The sequence below is a fragment of the Schistocerca cancellata genome, chromosome 1 (genome assembly GCF_023864275.1).
Source record: "Schistocerca cancellata isolate TAMUIC-IGC-003103 chromosome 1, iqSchCanc2.1, whole genome shotgun sequence".
NCBI classification, from domain to species: Eukaryota; Metazoa; Arthropoda; class Insecta; order Orthoptera; family Acrididae; genus Schistocerca; species Schistocerca cancellata.
The window spans coordinates 338,699,954-338,713,140 of record NC_064626.1 but is presented as its reverse complement, the minus strand read 5'-3'; the positions used below and the strand labels follow the sequence as shown (position 1 = coordinate 338,713,140).

Below are 13,187 nucleotides of genomic sequence, written 5' to 3'. Positions count from 1 at the left end.
ATGCATATCGATTTATTCATCGTTTGTGCACACCATCGGGAAGCCGCCCTAAATGAACTTGATAGGACCAATTATGGTTGTGCACAGCGCTATTAGTAGACAAATGCATGTATTTTAACGAATATCACTATCATGTGATAGGGTACTCTCATGTGCCGAAATGATGTTCTGCTTACACAGGACGGGAAATGGGGAAGAAACGTCCAAAGAATTAGAAAGGGAACCTGACTTAGATTCCAACCCTAGCTCCATGGTGGACATGGATTTGATGTCTCAGCAGTCTACTCAGTGAGCTACGATGCTGATACGGCAGTGCTGGGTGACACACGTTCCCCTGTAGATACCGATGCATTACACAATCTGACAGTGTTCCCAGCTCCTTGTTTTCGTACGTAGTTTTCAAAGCGCGCCCGATGTGATTTTGCTAGACAAACTTTTGCCTTGAATCGACGTGAGGAATCACTTGCCGACGTCGAAGGGCAGCAATTTTTCGTCACTCTGTATAATTCTTCCCCTTGCACAAACAATTCAGATATGTCTACCTGTTTGCAGGAGGGGTCCGTGGTCTGTAATTTCCTGATGGTGGATTCTCCATTTACTGTGACTTGAAAAGACTGAAAGGGGTAAGGTATCGCCTTCCTGCCACCGTTATGAAACACATTATGAAGTCATATTTATAAGAGAAAAACAAATAAAGTTTTGTGTTGATGCCTTTAGCAGTGAAAACGTATTAGAAGTTACCTCATGGGAAATCTGATTACAAGATGGTGCGGTGGCATCTACTGAGACTGACTGAGAGTGACTGGGACTTCATAGCTTCGCTGTTCAAATATTTGTTCTAAGCAGCTCTTCCACCACCTGCTCTGGACACCAACACAACCCAGTGGGTGTCTTTGATGTACAACCCCCGCCTGTTGCCTTTCACAAGCCAAACGCAAGTACTTCCAGCGATTAGAAAGCCATGGCTGTACAGTGGCGAAAGCAGCGAACGCCCCCAGATGCCAGATTGACGGCATAACGGCCAACTGTAGAATTAAAGAAATGTGTCACTGATGTTGAACTTAATGGGTCGGAAGTAAAAAGGTGGGACAATTACGTAAGGTGACTAACAGTACTGTTAATTTACAATTATTACGATTAATTTGTTATTGCAGATCGATAACAAGGATAAGGCATCTTTAATTAATTAGTTCTGATGAAAGAATTCGCTATGCGCCACCCATTCATTTCTCCAATTGCCAATATGATATTAATTTGTGTATCTACTTTATCTCTATTTTAAGAGAGTATGGCTGGTGTAGTCTTTCACACCAATTTTGAAAACCTAGTGCTACGGCACCACTCTTCCGTTTTTACAAACTAAAAGTTCGTATCGTTGTGTCGCAGATGCACAACGTTTCGACTACGGAACAAGCTGATAACATGACGAATGCTGATGGACTCTTCACGCATTACCCTGTCTATCTCGTTTCACTTCTGTATTTCCATGTTCGTGCTCACGCCCAGGTTCCCGCTACTTCTTAAGCAGATCAGTAGTAGGATCCCAAGCTTTCTTAAGGCGATATTCCGAGTCATGATTGATAGGCTTTCCGTTGATTTCAATTTCAGAGGTTTGTATTATCATGGAATGACAAGGTTCGGAGGTTTGATTACAATCGATGAAGTGTCCTGAACAGATCTCGGAATGCCTGACCTGCCGACGGTGCTCAGAGATATACATTACGTGATCAAAAGTATCCGGACACACCGAAAAACAAACATTTTTTCATATTAGGTGCAGTTTGCTGGCGCCTACTGCCGGGTACTCCGTATCAGCGACTTCAGTAGTCATTACACATCGTGAGAGAGCAGAATGTGGAGCTCCGCAGAACTCACGGACTTCGAATAAGGTCAGGTGATTGGGTGTCATTTGTGTTATACGTCTGTACGCGACATTTCCACACTCCCAAACATCCCTAAGTCCACTATTTCCTATGTGATACTGAAATGGAAACGTGAAGGGACACGTACAGCACAAAAGCGTACAGGCCGACCTCGTCTGTTGACTGAAAGAGACCGCCGACATTGGAAGAGGGTTTAATGTGTAATAGGCAGACATCTATCCAGACTATCACACAAGAATTCCAAACTGTATCAGGATCCAGTGCAAGTACTATGACACTTAGCTGGAGGTGAGAAAACTTGGATTTCATGGTCGAGCGGCTGTTCATAAGCCACACATTACGCTGGTAGATGCCAAACGACGCCTCTCTAGATGTAAGGAGCGTAAACATTGGACGATTATACAGTGTAAAAACGTTGTGTGGAGTGAAGAATCACGGGACACAATGTGCCGATCCGATGGCGGGGTGCGGGTATGGCGAACGCCCGGTTAACGAACAGCTGCCAGCGTGTATATTGCCAACAGTAAAATTCGGAGTGGGTGGTGTTATGGTGTGGTTGTGTTTTTTACGGAGTGGCTTGCACTCCTTGTTGTTTTACATGACACTATCACAGCACAGGTATACATTGATGTTGTAAGCCCCTTCTTGCTTCCCACTGTTGAAGAGAAATTCGAGGATGGCGATTGCATCTTTCAACACGATCGAGCACGTGTTCATAACACACGGCCCGTGGCAGAGTGGTTATACGTCAATAACATACCTGTAATGGACTGGCCTGCACAGAGTCCTGACCTGAATCCTATAGAACACCTTTGGGTTCTGGAACGCTGACTTCGTGCCAGACCTCACCGACCGACACCAATACCTCTCATCAGTGCAGTACTCCGTGAATAACGGGCTACCATTCCCCAAGAAAGCTTGAAGCATCAGATTGAAGTGGCCTGCGAAAGTGGAAGCTGTCATCAAGGCTGAGGGTGGGCCAACACCATATTGAATTCCAGCTTTACCGATAGATGGCGGCACGAACCTGTAAGTAATTTTCATCCAGGTGTCCGGATACTTTTGATCACATAGTGTAAGTAGAAGCCTCTCTAGTGTGGTGGTAGCAGTGGATCAGTGCCTCTGAAAATTACGCTCCACTCTCAAATGATGATCTGTCCACTCGAATGAGTTTTTCCTTACAATAATAACAGTTGGAAATGTGATAGCTGTCAAGAAGGAATTGATGCCCACTGTTCTTCTAACAAAGTTTTTCACCTATACCCAGCTGCATACAAACGAAATTTGAAGTATGGAGTTGTCTGAGGATAGCTTCGAAATTTGAAGTATGGAGTTGTCTGAGGAGAGCTAATGTTTCAGCTTCAAAAGTATGCTGATGTAGAGATTTCCTTTTAGATTTCCTACGCGTACGTTCATTTCATATTCATTACAATGTATCAGTACACAATGGCGTCCCAGTTCATCGTACATGGAGCTTATCGTTTTGGTGTCGGCTGTCGGAGTTTGTCATCGAGGTAGCGTCTGTAACAGATGTAGTAGGACTCATCTGGAACCGCTACTTTTAGCCACTGAGCAATGCGGTGATACCATTAGATTATTTGTGGTTTCTGTTTCAGTCACTAAGGGTGTGTTTATGCTAGCGCCTTACTACTTGCTGCTAGCCAGCGTGGCTCCGCACTGGCGAAACAAGCTCACTGAGTGTTTCCGGTTTACTTAACCTCCTCACCCAGCTGCTCACTACGATCCTCTCTATGCAATGATACCAACTCGGTTCGTGTTGCGCACCGTGACCAGAGCCGCATGTTCTGAAAGTTGAACCATGGGTGGCTTCTTCAAGGTCAGTCCACGAGTCCTGTGTTTGACTGTAGCACTCCGCTAGCTAAGTGAACAGCTTTAGGTTAACTGCCGCCAGTGAGCAGCAAGCAGCGAAGTTGCGGCGTAAATGTACCATGGCTTCCGGCGAGCGCCGACGCGTGATATGCGAGCAGCGAAGTGCAACCATCGAGTCTCCCTCATAAAAGTACCCTTTACAAGTGGTGGCGAACCAGCGCAACAGACAGTTCAATAACCGCTGCAGCACTGACTTAACACTGTGGGAGAGTCCACAATGAGCTCGCGAACAAAGGGATGTTTGTTGTATGCAGTGGAAACATTGCGTGTTCCAGTGAACTCTCGTCACCCGTAAGTCCCGTAGATTCACTGATTCCACAAATGGTTCAAATGGCTCTGAGCACTATGGGACTTAACATCTATGGTCATCAGTCCCCTAGAACTTAGAACTACTTAAACCTAACTAACCTAAGGACAGCACACAACACCCAGCCATCACGAGGCAGAGAAAATCCCTGACCCCGCCGGGAATCGAACCCGGGAACCTGGGCGTGGGAAGCGAGAACGCTACCGCACGACCACGAGATGCGGGCCCTGATTCCACATATGAACTGGTGTCACAGTAGGACGATATACACAAAATAAAATTTCAGTGATTGACATAATCATTTCCTGGAGATTGATTGTTTTGCTCAATTTGGAAACGCCCACACGTGAAACTGCATCTTCTGGCGTCAGTGTCTGAAATAAGAAACTGCATTTGACTGTTTTTTTGTTGGGTGATTTGGGTGTAACAATGACCTTACTATTTATACAAAAGTAATCGTTCAGTTCATAAGGGTCTATCTTTCTGGAACTTGCAGTTTGCCCAAAGATTAGTGTACAGCTGCTTGGTGCGTTGTTTCTCTAATTCTGTGGAGGTAATTGCACCAACAGTTAACAATAATTACGCAACACGAGCGTCACCAGTGGATGTTAGTGGTGAACGGATAGATGGAGGCCAAGTACGATTCTGGGTGGTTACTGGAAGTGACTGGCACTGGTGGACTTGGATCCTCCATTATGTTTGTAAAAAAAAAAAAAAAAATTGTTCAGAAAATCTATTTTCGCCAGTTTTATTTTAGAGCACATACTGGAGATCACATACATGTATCTGTAGTTATTAATGCCATTTAATTTGTTAACTTTTATCTAAAAATTGCATTTTTACCATACGTTGAAAATCCCTGGTGAAGGCAAATTTCTTTGAATTAATATCAGTGACTGCACAATTACACTCTTACTACTTGCATGATAAAATGCCAGTGATATGAAAGAAGTGGTGAACTGACAATAAAACTTCATGGATGAACGACGCCCATTTTGAAATGTTAAAGTTATAGTTTGGCGACAAAAATACGTCGTAGAAGAGACATGAAACAAAGAAAAACCGCCTACTATTAAGCGGATAATGGAGGCATAAAAAAGCTTTTCCAAACTTCTACCATTTACTTTACCGTTAAACTTGCATATTCCTATTTACAGCCTGATAACTTTCGCTCAAATACGGTCATTTTCATATCAATGAAGTTGCTTAAACAGGCCATTCTATTCATAAGGAACTACAGAAGACAGTTTTCTGACGCATAGTACCATGTGGGTAAGAAGGAACGGATACTACACATCTACCGTATTCTGATACGTAGTTCGACACTGAAATGAATTGTTGCTTACGCAATTTCACAGTACAACTCTATTAAAGGGTCACTTTTCGAACATCCGTAATTGTCTCAAATCACGACGGAAAAGTTTGAAATGTGACTCAAGGTGCCTATAACCATTGTTTGTAACTATGCAAAAGTATGGCGCCCTGCGACGTCTCCATCGGGCGCGGCTACGCTCCAAACTGAAAGGTGCCGACACATGCAAGAAAAAAGGGCCAGACCTGAGAAGTTCATGTGAGGTGTTAAGTGGTTTAATGGTATCTCATTGAAACCAAGTTACACCACAATTGTGCCTAACGCCGCCGTGTTCAAGTCACACGATGGGGTGGTCGTCACACTCGTTCATAGCCAGTTTTCAACAGCTGTTTTGACGTCTCTGCGATGGAGGTCAGAATTGCGACACCCAGAGTAGAAAGCACGCTGTTTCGTTATGGGTGGCCAGAAAAAAGAATATTTCAGGCACATTACCGCTGGCAATCGACATGAAAAGGCCTCAGGAGGTGGCATAAATGGCACCAATGCAACGACCCCTTCTCACACATTTCGCTGTAGGAAACTAAAATTCGTCGTGCGATTAGCAACAGGACAGATAAAATGTGGGTAAGAGTGTTTGACGACGTTTCCGTCGTGTGACATAACACTGAGCAGAATTGCGGTGAAATTTGGTGTCAACGTAATATCATTACCCCACCTCACCTGTGTTTTGACTGTTATACAGGAAGGTTGTAGGCACCTTGAATCAAATTTCAAATTTTTACGTTGCAATGGGAGACAGTTACGGGATTTACAGAGAGTGACACTTTATTCGTATTGCGCAGTGTACACAGTTCTGAAGACTTTAAATCCAACCATCTCTCCACCGCCCTTAAGCATTTATCTAATAGGGATCGCTAAAATCTATACGTCACTATTGGAACAACCCATCCGCCATCCTTGTTAAATACTCTACAGGAATTCTGTTGCTGTTCTGATACACAGGTCGGTGACAGAACTCTGGGAATCGGTTTTCTCGACCCAGTGTCTCTTATAGGCTATTGTTCGAAAGCAGGAATGCACGCCGAAGTTTAGAACTAAAGACGAAATGTCACTGGTCTGTACGGCAATCGAAGAAGATTTAGGGAGCGTTTAGTTGCTCAACATGTCTTCATCAGATGGATACTGGTAGAATTAGCGATAATATAGCGAACGGTATTTACGTAAATGTATTACGGTGATTCGATCGATGGAGATGTTGTGACGATCTGATTTCCCTGTTTTCTTCGTAGCCCTTACATTTCGTCGATGCCAAAACGAATCTAGATATTACATCTTGACACTCTGGCAACCATCTCACTCTGTGACAACAAACTGGACTTCAATCTTCTTGTTATAAGGGCGATAACGTTCTTGTTCGTAAATAGAAGTTCGTTACATTGCCGTGCAAAGAAAATCATATAACTGTGCACTTCTTATCGGCATGATGCTCCAACGCCCATTCGAACGATCGTATTTGGAATTAACTAGAGTAGCAGTAGCGGGTCGGTTCTGTTCATCTAAAGGCAAACAGCAGTTATCCGGATGAAGAAGTTATTGGAAATGCGTGCTGTTGCCCATATGATTTGTTTTTTTAGAAATGAGTAGGTTTGTTATTTCATAGTATCTGGTTTTTACCACCATAGGACGAAGATAGCAAGGCGGAAAATGAAGAATAAAAGTTAAACAGCATGAATGTGTATGTAGACTGGAACAAAAAATGATAACTTGGGGAGACAACGAAAGGAACGCCTTTCCTTCTAGTTGAGGAACTCACCGCAAATCGCAAGAGCCCCACTGGAGGAGCAGCGTAGGGCAGGCCCTGGAAGTTCCAGTAGGGCGTGCCGCGGACGCTGGTCGTCCTGTAGCCCCGCACCAGACCTCCAGACACCCGCACAGTGGCGTAGTCGGCCTCCTGCAGAGACACAGGGAAAGGTGTGTCAGGGATGTCACTCTTGTGGCAAACCAAATCAGTCATTTATTGTATAGGCTATTTGCAGACGTGCCATACACTGTTTTCCTTCCACCGGTCAATCAAATTACCGTGCCTCCTATACTTCGTCTGAGCTGTGAAATAGGTAACATCTATTCATATCCAATACAATAACCTTCAACGACTATAACACGAAAATCGTATCATTTGTGCTGCTGTCTTAGATTGAAACTCTCTGCGGCTCATTAACTGACCATTGGTCGCATTAGTGCAGCAGCATTTTACGCACAGCTTCAAAATAATAGCACCCACTGCTCTTCTCACAGATGAACAGTGAGTCAACATAGCTGCATCCCATGTGGTAAGTAAAACCGAGCATATGAAAAGATGAAATGAATCTATAGTACACATGCTCACGTGCCCATAACAGATAGGTAGCAAATATGTAATATAACGTTTCTATACCTTCAACGACCTGGAATGTTTCGTTGCCAACTTAGGAACGTTTGCATGACATTCGCGGGCTAGAGTAGTTAATTAACGTTGATTGGTCCATTGGGGCTGAATTTGAGTTGTTTGGAAGGGTATCTCGTTAGCGAAACAGTGGCCCAGGTTTCCCATTGCTCGCGGTATATGTTAGAGTATAATTATTGTTCGGCTCTACTTTACTTACCTTAAACGAGGACTCGCCTTTGATGTTAGATATTGAATGGACTCATTAACGTCTCGGATGAATTTCTAACCTTACTAGACGTTACAACAGTTATTTCTTCAAAAGGGACTTCTTTTCTTAGCCTGTTTTTTTTTCGAACAGTTGCCTTATTGAGAAATTATATAGGGTGAACGGGAGAGGGAGGGGGGGGGGAGAGAGAACGTGTGAAACAGAAAAAAAAAAAAAAGGTTGAAATGGCTCTGAGCACTATGGGACAGAACTTCTGAGGTCATCAGTCCCCTGGAACGTAGAACTACTTAAACCTAACTAACCAAAGGACATCACACACATCCATGCCCGAGGCAGGATTCGAACCTGCAACCATAGCGGTCGCGCGGTTCCAGACTGTAGCGGATAGAAGTGCTCGGCCACCCCTGCCGGCAGAACAGAAAAAGTGAAGAGGAATTACAAGATCTGTCAAATGAAAGCAACGGTTTACTGTTCTCGTAATATGGATTATACGTAAAGCAAAAAATGTAATAGAGTACTGAGGCAGAGCAAAAGTGAAATTATCTATTACTATGACATCAAAGTTGGGGACCTTGGAAGCAAAATAATGCTAGATGTATGATGGTGTAAGACGCACTGTGGCACAGTGAACGAGGGCATTCATGTCCAAGAGAAATGTACGAGTATGTAACAAAGACTCAAATTTGAAAAATAATTTGGTTTCAATAGACTGCTGGAGCAGAGCAATTCATGGAAATCAGTTATGGGCTTTGGGAAACCTGGAAGGAAATGAAACCGAACCGTCCGAGATGTGAAGCTACGAGTGGATGGTGAAAACAAAGAGCTAACAGCAGAATCGAGAGAACAGATATAAGCCAAAAACTCTAGAGGAAGAGATATGATGATTTCATATGTGTCAAGACTTCGGAGAACGCAAGAGGGAGACGTAGAGAGCTAAAATTGGAAGGTGAGACGCAGACTGGAATATATACAGCCAATAACTGAGGACATCGTGAGACGCAGACTGGAATATATACAGCCAATAACTGAGGACATCGGATGTAAGACCTTTCTGAGACAAAGAGATTAGCATAAGAGAAGAAATAGTGGCCGGCTGCTTCAAGCCAGTAAGATGTTTATTGTTTTTTATTTCACAAAAATGTTATGGAAGTAGTCACTGCTGGCGGAGATCAATGAATTTACCCTTTTCCAAAATTCTTTTTGAACTGAACAACGAAAGTAGCATGGCACGTTTCTATTGTCAAATTGAGAGACATTCTTTACCGCTGCCGAAAGTGGCTCTTTTATATAAACGTGTGCGTGCTGACACACCCTCATATTTGAGAATATGGATGTAACTTAAAGTACAGACACATAGAACTAATGTTCCTCCTGTGATCTGTATAACAATATCTTGTTTTTGTGCCCGCCCGGCTAGCCGCGAGGTCTAACGCGCTGCTTCACGAGCGGGAAGACGTGCCGGTCCCCGACACGAATTCGCCCGATGGTTTAGTGTCGAGGTCCGGTGTGCCGGCCATCCTGTGGATGGTTTTTAAGGCGGTTTTCCATCTACCTCAGAGATTGCGGGCTAGTTCCCCTTATTCCGCCTCATTTACACTATGTCGGCGATTGCTGCGCAAACACTGCCTCCACATACGCGTACACCATAATTACTCTACCACGCAAACATTTGGGGTTACACTCGTCTGGTATGAGACGTTACGGGTGGGGGGAGGTGTGTCCACTGGGGGCCGAAACTCTCAATAACTCTGGGTTTGTGGGTCGGCAGTGAGGTTGGTGGAATGCTGTGGTCTGTTATGTGGTTGTGAACCACTGTGTGCTAAGGCGGCATGAAGCCTCTCCGTCGTTTCTAAGTCCTCGGTTTAGTACATACAATACACACACAATATCTTATTTGCCGTCTCGATCATTATTTGTTTTTTTATTATTGATTGCTGGAATCGATCTTGATAGCATATCATCTTCGGATCTCAATGCACGGAACAACTGCACTTCTGCACTTTGGTCGTATTAAGATTTATTTATTTATTGATTTCTTGCTGGAAGAAGACGGAAAAGAAGTACATGAAATATATTTTCAGTTGCGGACTTGGAAAACCATTAGCTACATAATGGAATGAAGAGAATGGAAATTTGTGCCGGACCAGTACTCGAACTCGAATTTCCCGTTTATCGCGAGAGGTTGCTTTCCCACGCGAGTATCCCAGCACAAATCATGGCTAGACCCAAACTTTCATATGTCTTCAGCCGAATGTCTACGAACTGTACACGTACATCCGCTATGTATATTCCCATACAGAAAAGACATTCTACTTGAAAGTCGCTTGCCCGGTGCCGGTGTATAAATACAATAGTGCAGTACCTGTACTACTCCGAATTACGATATATTGTTCCTTTAGACATGCGTGTACTGCCTGTGTTATTCCGAATTTCGATGCAGTTACATTTGATCGTAATTCGGAATAATACAGATATTTGGAAGTACCTGCCTCTTACGATCATACACACGGATATTTGGTTCTGGCCGTGACTCGTGGTCGGATAGCCAAATGGTAAATCGAGCACTCGCGATGAGCACTCGCGATAAGCGCGAAATCCGTTCGAGTCCTGGTTCAGCATAGATTTTCATTGTCGTGATTCCATTATACCACTGATGGTTGCCAATATTCGCAACTGCGAATACATTATTTTTAGGTATTTCATAACGGTTATAGCCGTCGCAGTATCTGTTCTTTCGGACATACATGCTCCTACGAACGACCATTGTATCGTAATTCGGAATAACACAGGCACTGGATTATCGTAAAAAAGAAGCAATAAGACCGATGCACAATTGTTCTCTGCATTGAGATCTGAAGATGATACGCAGGCAAGGTCGAAACCGGTGATCAATAATAAAAATCAAATAAAGATCCAGACGGTAAACAAGATTTTGTGAGTATATTGTATGTATTAAACCAGGGACCTCGAAGCGACGGCGAGGCTTCGTCCCGCCGTAGCATCCAGTGGTTCAAGCTAGCGAGATAGAATCCACGCATTGTTAATAAAGCATTAATTCAGATTCTATTTTTCTTTATTATATTAAGGAAGATAACGATTTCCTGAGACATGTCTTCTATTCGATATATTTTCCTTTGATTGACGCCGCAATAAGTGACCAAATCATTTACTTGCATTGCGCGGTACCCGTAAAACTAGTAGGTTCAGTTGGAATACAGTCTTTCGGTACCGCATTAAGTATATTTACTCTCCATGAATAAAATGCACCCACTGTAGCCTATTTCAACTCGTTTCCAAGTCTGCATCTGTCAACGGTTGGATGGTAGATTTTGCCTAAACAATTTTAAACTGCTAGAAGTCACTTGCAAACTGGTCACTTGACACCGAATTGCTGTGAAGTACCTGCCTCTTACGATCATACACACTACAGTAAGTTACTGGAAAACATTCACTATAAATTATTTGCTCAAAGTTTGCAACTGCAAATGGCAGAACACTAATTTTAATGAAAGTGAACAGGTGGCAATCCACATTCTGGTTCCTTTCGTACAGTCGTCGAGAGGTAGCCTCTTATTCATTGACAGAGACAGGTATTCATGTTTTTGTTCAAGTGCGCGACAGTATGAAACGACGAAGAACGTCGCCGTGTAGTGGTAGAGGAAGGCAGCCTGCACGATTGTAGTCTATCAACAATCTGCTTGTCGGTCGCTACTGCTTTAGCGAACTCAGTCGCAGAGGCGAGTTTTGAGAGATTACATATTCATGGAGCATGACTAAGCGAAAAAGGGAAAAACTATTATTATTTGAAAGAAGAGTAATGAGGAAGATATGGGGACCAGTTTTAGATAACGGAGACTGGAGGAGGAGGAGGAAAAACGAGGAAATTTACTTTCTGATGCGACAACCAACTATCCTACACAAGATAAAGAGCAAAAGAATACAATGGGTGGGCCATGTAGCCCGTATGCCAGATGGAAGGCAGGCGAAGATGGCACTAGCGGCGAACCCAAACACCAAACGCCCCATTCGACGACCAAGGCGGCACTGGATGGCCGACCTGGCGAAGGACCTAGCAGCTCTGGGATTGAAGACACCGGGAGGAACCAGACACAAAACAGGAAGGAAGGAGGCAGTTTGTGGAAGCAGCGCATGGTGTGCAGGGCCTGTGATCGCTGAATATTTATCTATGTATCACATATTCACATAATTTATACGTAATTAAGTAAGTTGGTTTCACCCACTGATGAGATGTTTATCCAAATTCGATGTGACACGGTAAATTATTGTTCTCAACTACAGTAATGACTTACCTGTGCTGTACAGAGGACGAGGCCTATAGCTACTACGTAGGCAGCAGACCACATTGCGTAACGACAGTGCTCTCTTAGACGCCAGAATGTCGACTGAGTGTTTGTGGACGATATCTGCATTATCATCGTCAGAAAGCAGTGCCTTAAAATCTAGTCAAGTGTTAATACCAGTCAAGATAATCAGTCACTCGCGCTTGACGTTATCGTCAAATAGGGAGATAAGAGACAGATATCAGCAGTCTGATGCTTTCCAACAGAACTTAATAATACAGTAATGAACTCCAATCGCTGAAACTTTACGTGACAATTTTTTCGGTAGGAAGATAGCCCACAGTTGTAGTAACTGGGTCTTGATATGATGGATGCTGTGACTGAGACGGAGTTGACGTCCTGAGAGAACTATTTTGACATCTTGTTCACAAAAGCGAGTACCTCTACATTACTCACACATTTCATATAGAAGCGTGCCACGCGTGGATGAGCATTGTCGTGTTGAAAAATGGCACCACTATACTGTTGTATAGGAGGTAACATGAGGGAGCCCGTCACGCATCGTTGTGTCGTCTATCACTACCAGTCGTGTCCTAAAGTCATACCAGATGGCTCCTCACACCATGAGTTCAGGAGTAACAACACTGTGCCTCTTTAAAACATTGTAAGAATGGACCACTCTGCCGGTCGCCGCGACACACGCCAACGACCGTCATTCGTGGTGGTGCAGAACCACAATGCATCTCTGAGCAGAATGCACTACCATTCACCTACAGTCCATGCTGCTCCGCCGACCGGTCTGACCGAGCGGTTCTAGGCACTTCAGTCTGGAACCGCGCGACC

The 13,187-nt window shown here is 43.8% G+C and overlaps 1 protein-coding gene across 1 annotated transcript in view; it reads right to left on the bottom strand.

Moving 5' to 3' along the window:
* Positions 1 to 12,432, bottom strand: part of LOC126161378 (acetylcholinesterase-like) — a 104,882-nt gene extending 92,450 nt beyond the window's left edge. Inside the window, exons 1-2 of the mRNA XM_049917157.1 lie at positions 12,354 to 12,432; positions 7,206 to 7,343 (exon numbers count right to left, since the gene is read on the bottom strand). Coding sequence (XP_049773114.1) covers positions 7,206 to 7,343; positions 12,354 to 12,407 — 192 coding nt within the window. The 5' untranslated portion in view covers positions 12,408 to 12,432. The remainder of the gene's footprint in view (positions 1 to 7,205; positions 7,344 to 12,353) is intronic.
* Positions 12,433 to 13,187: the final 755 nt, after the last annotated feature.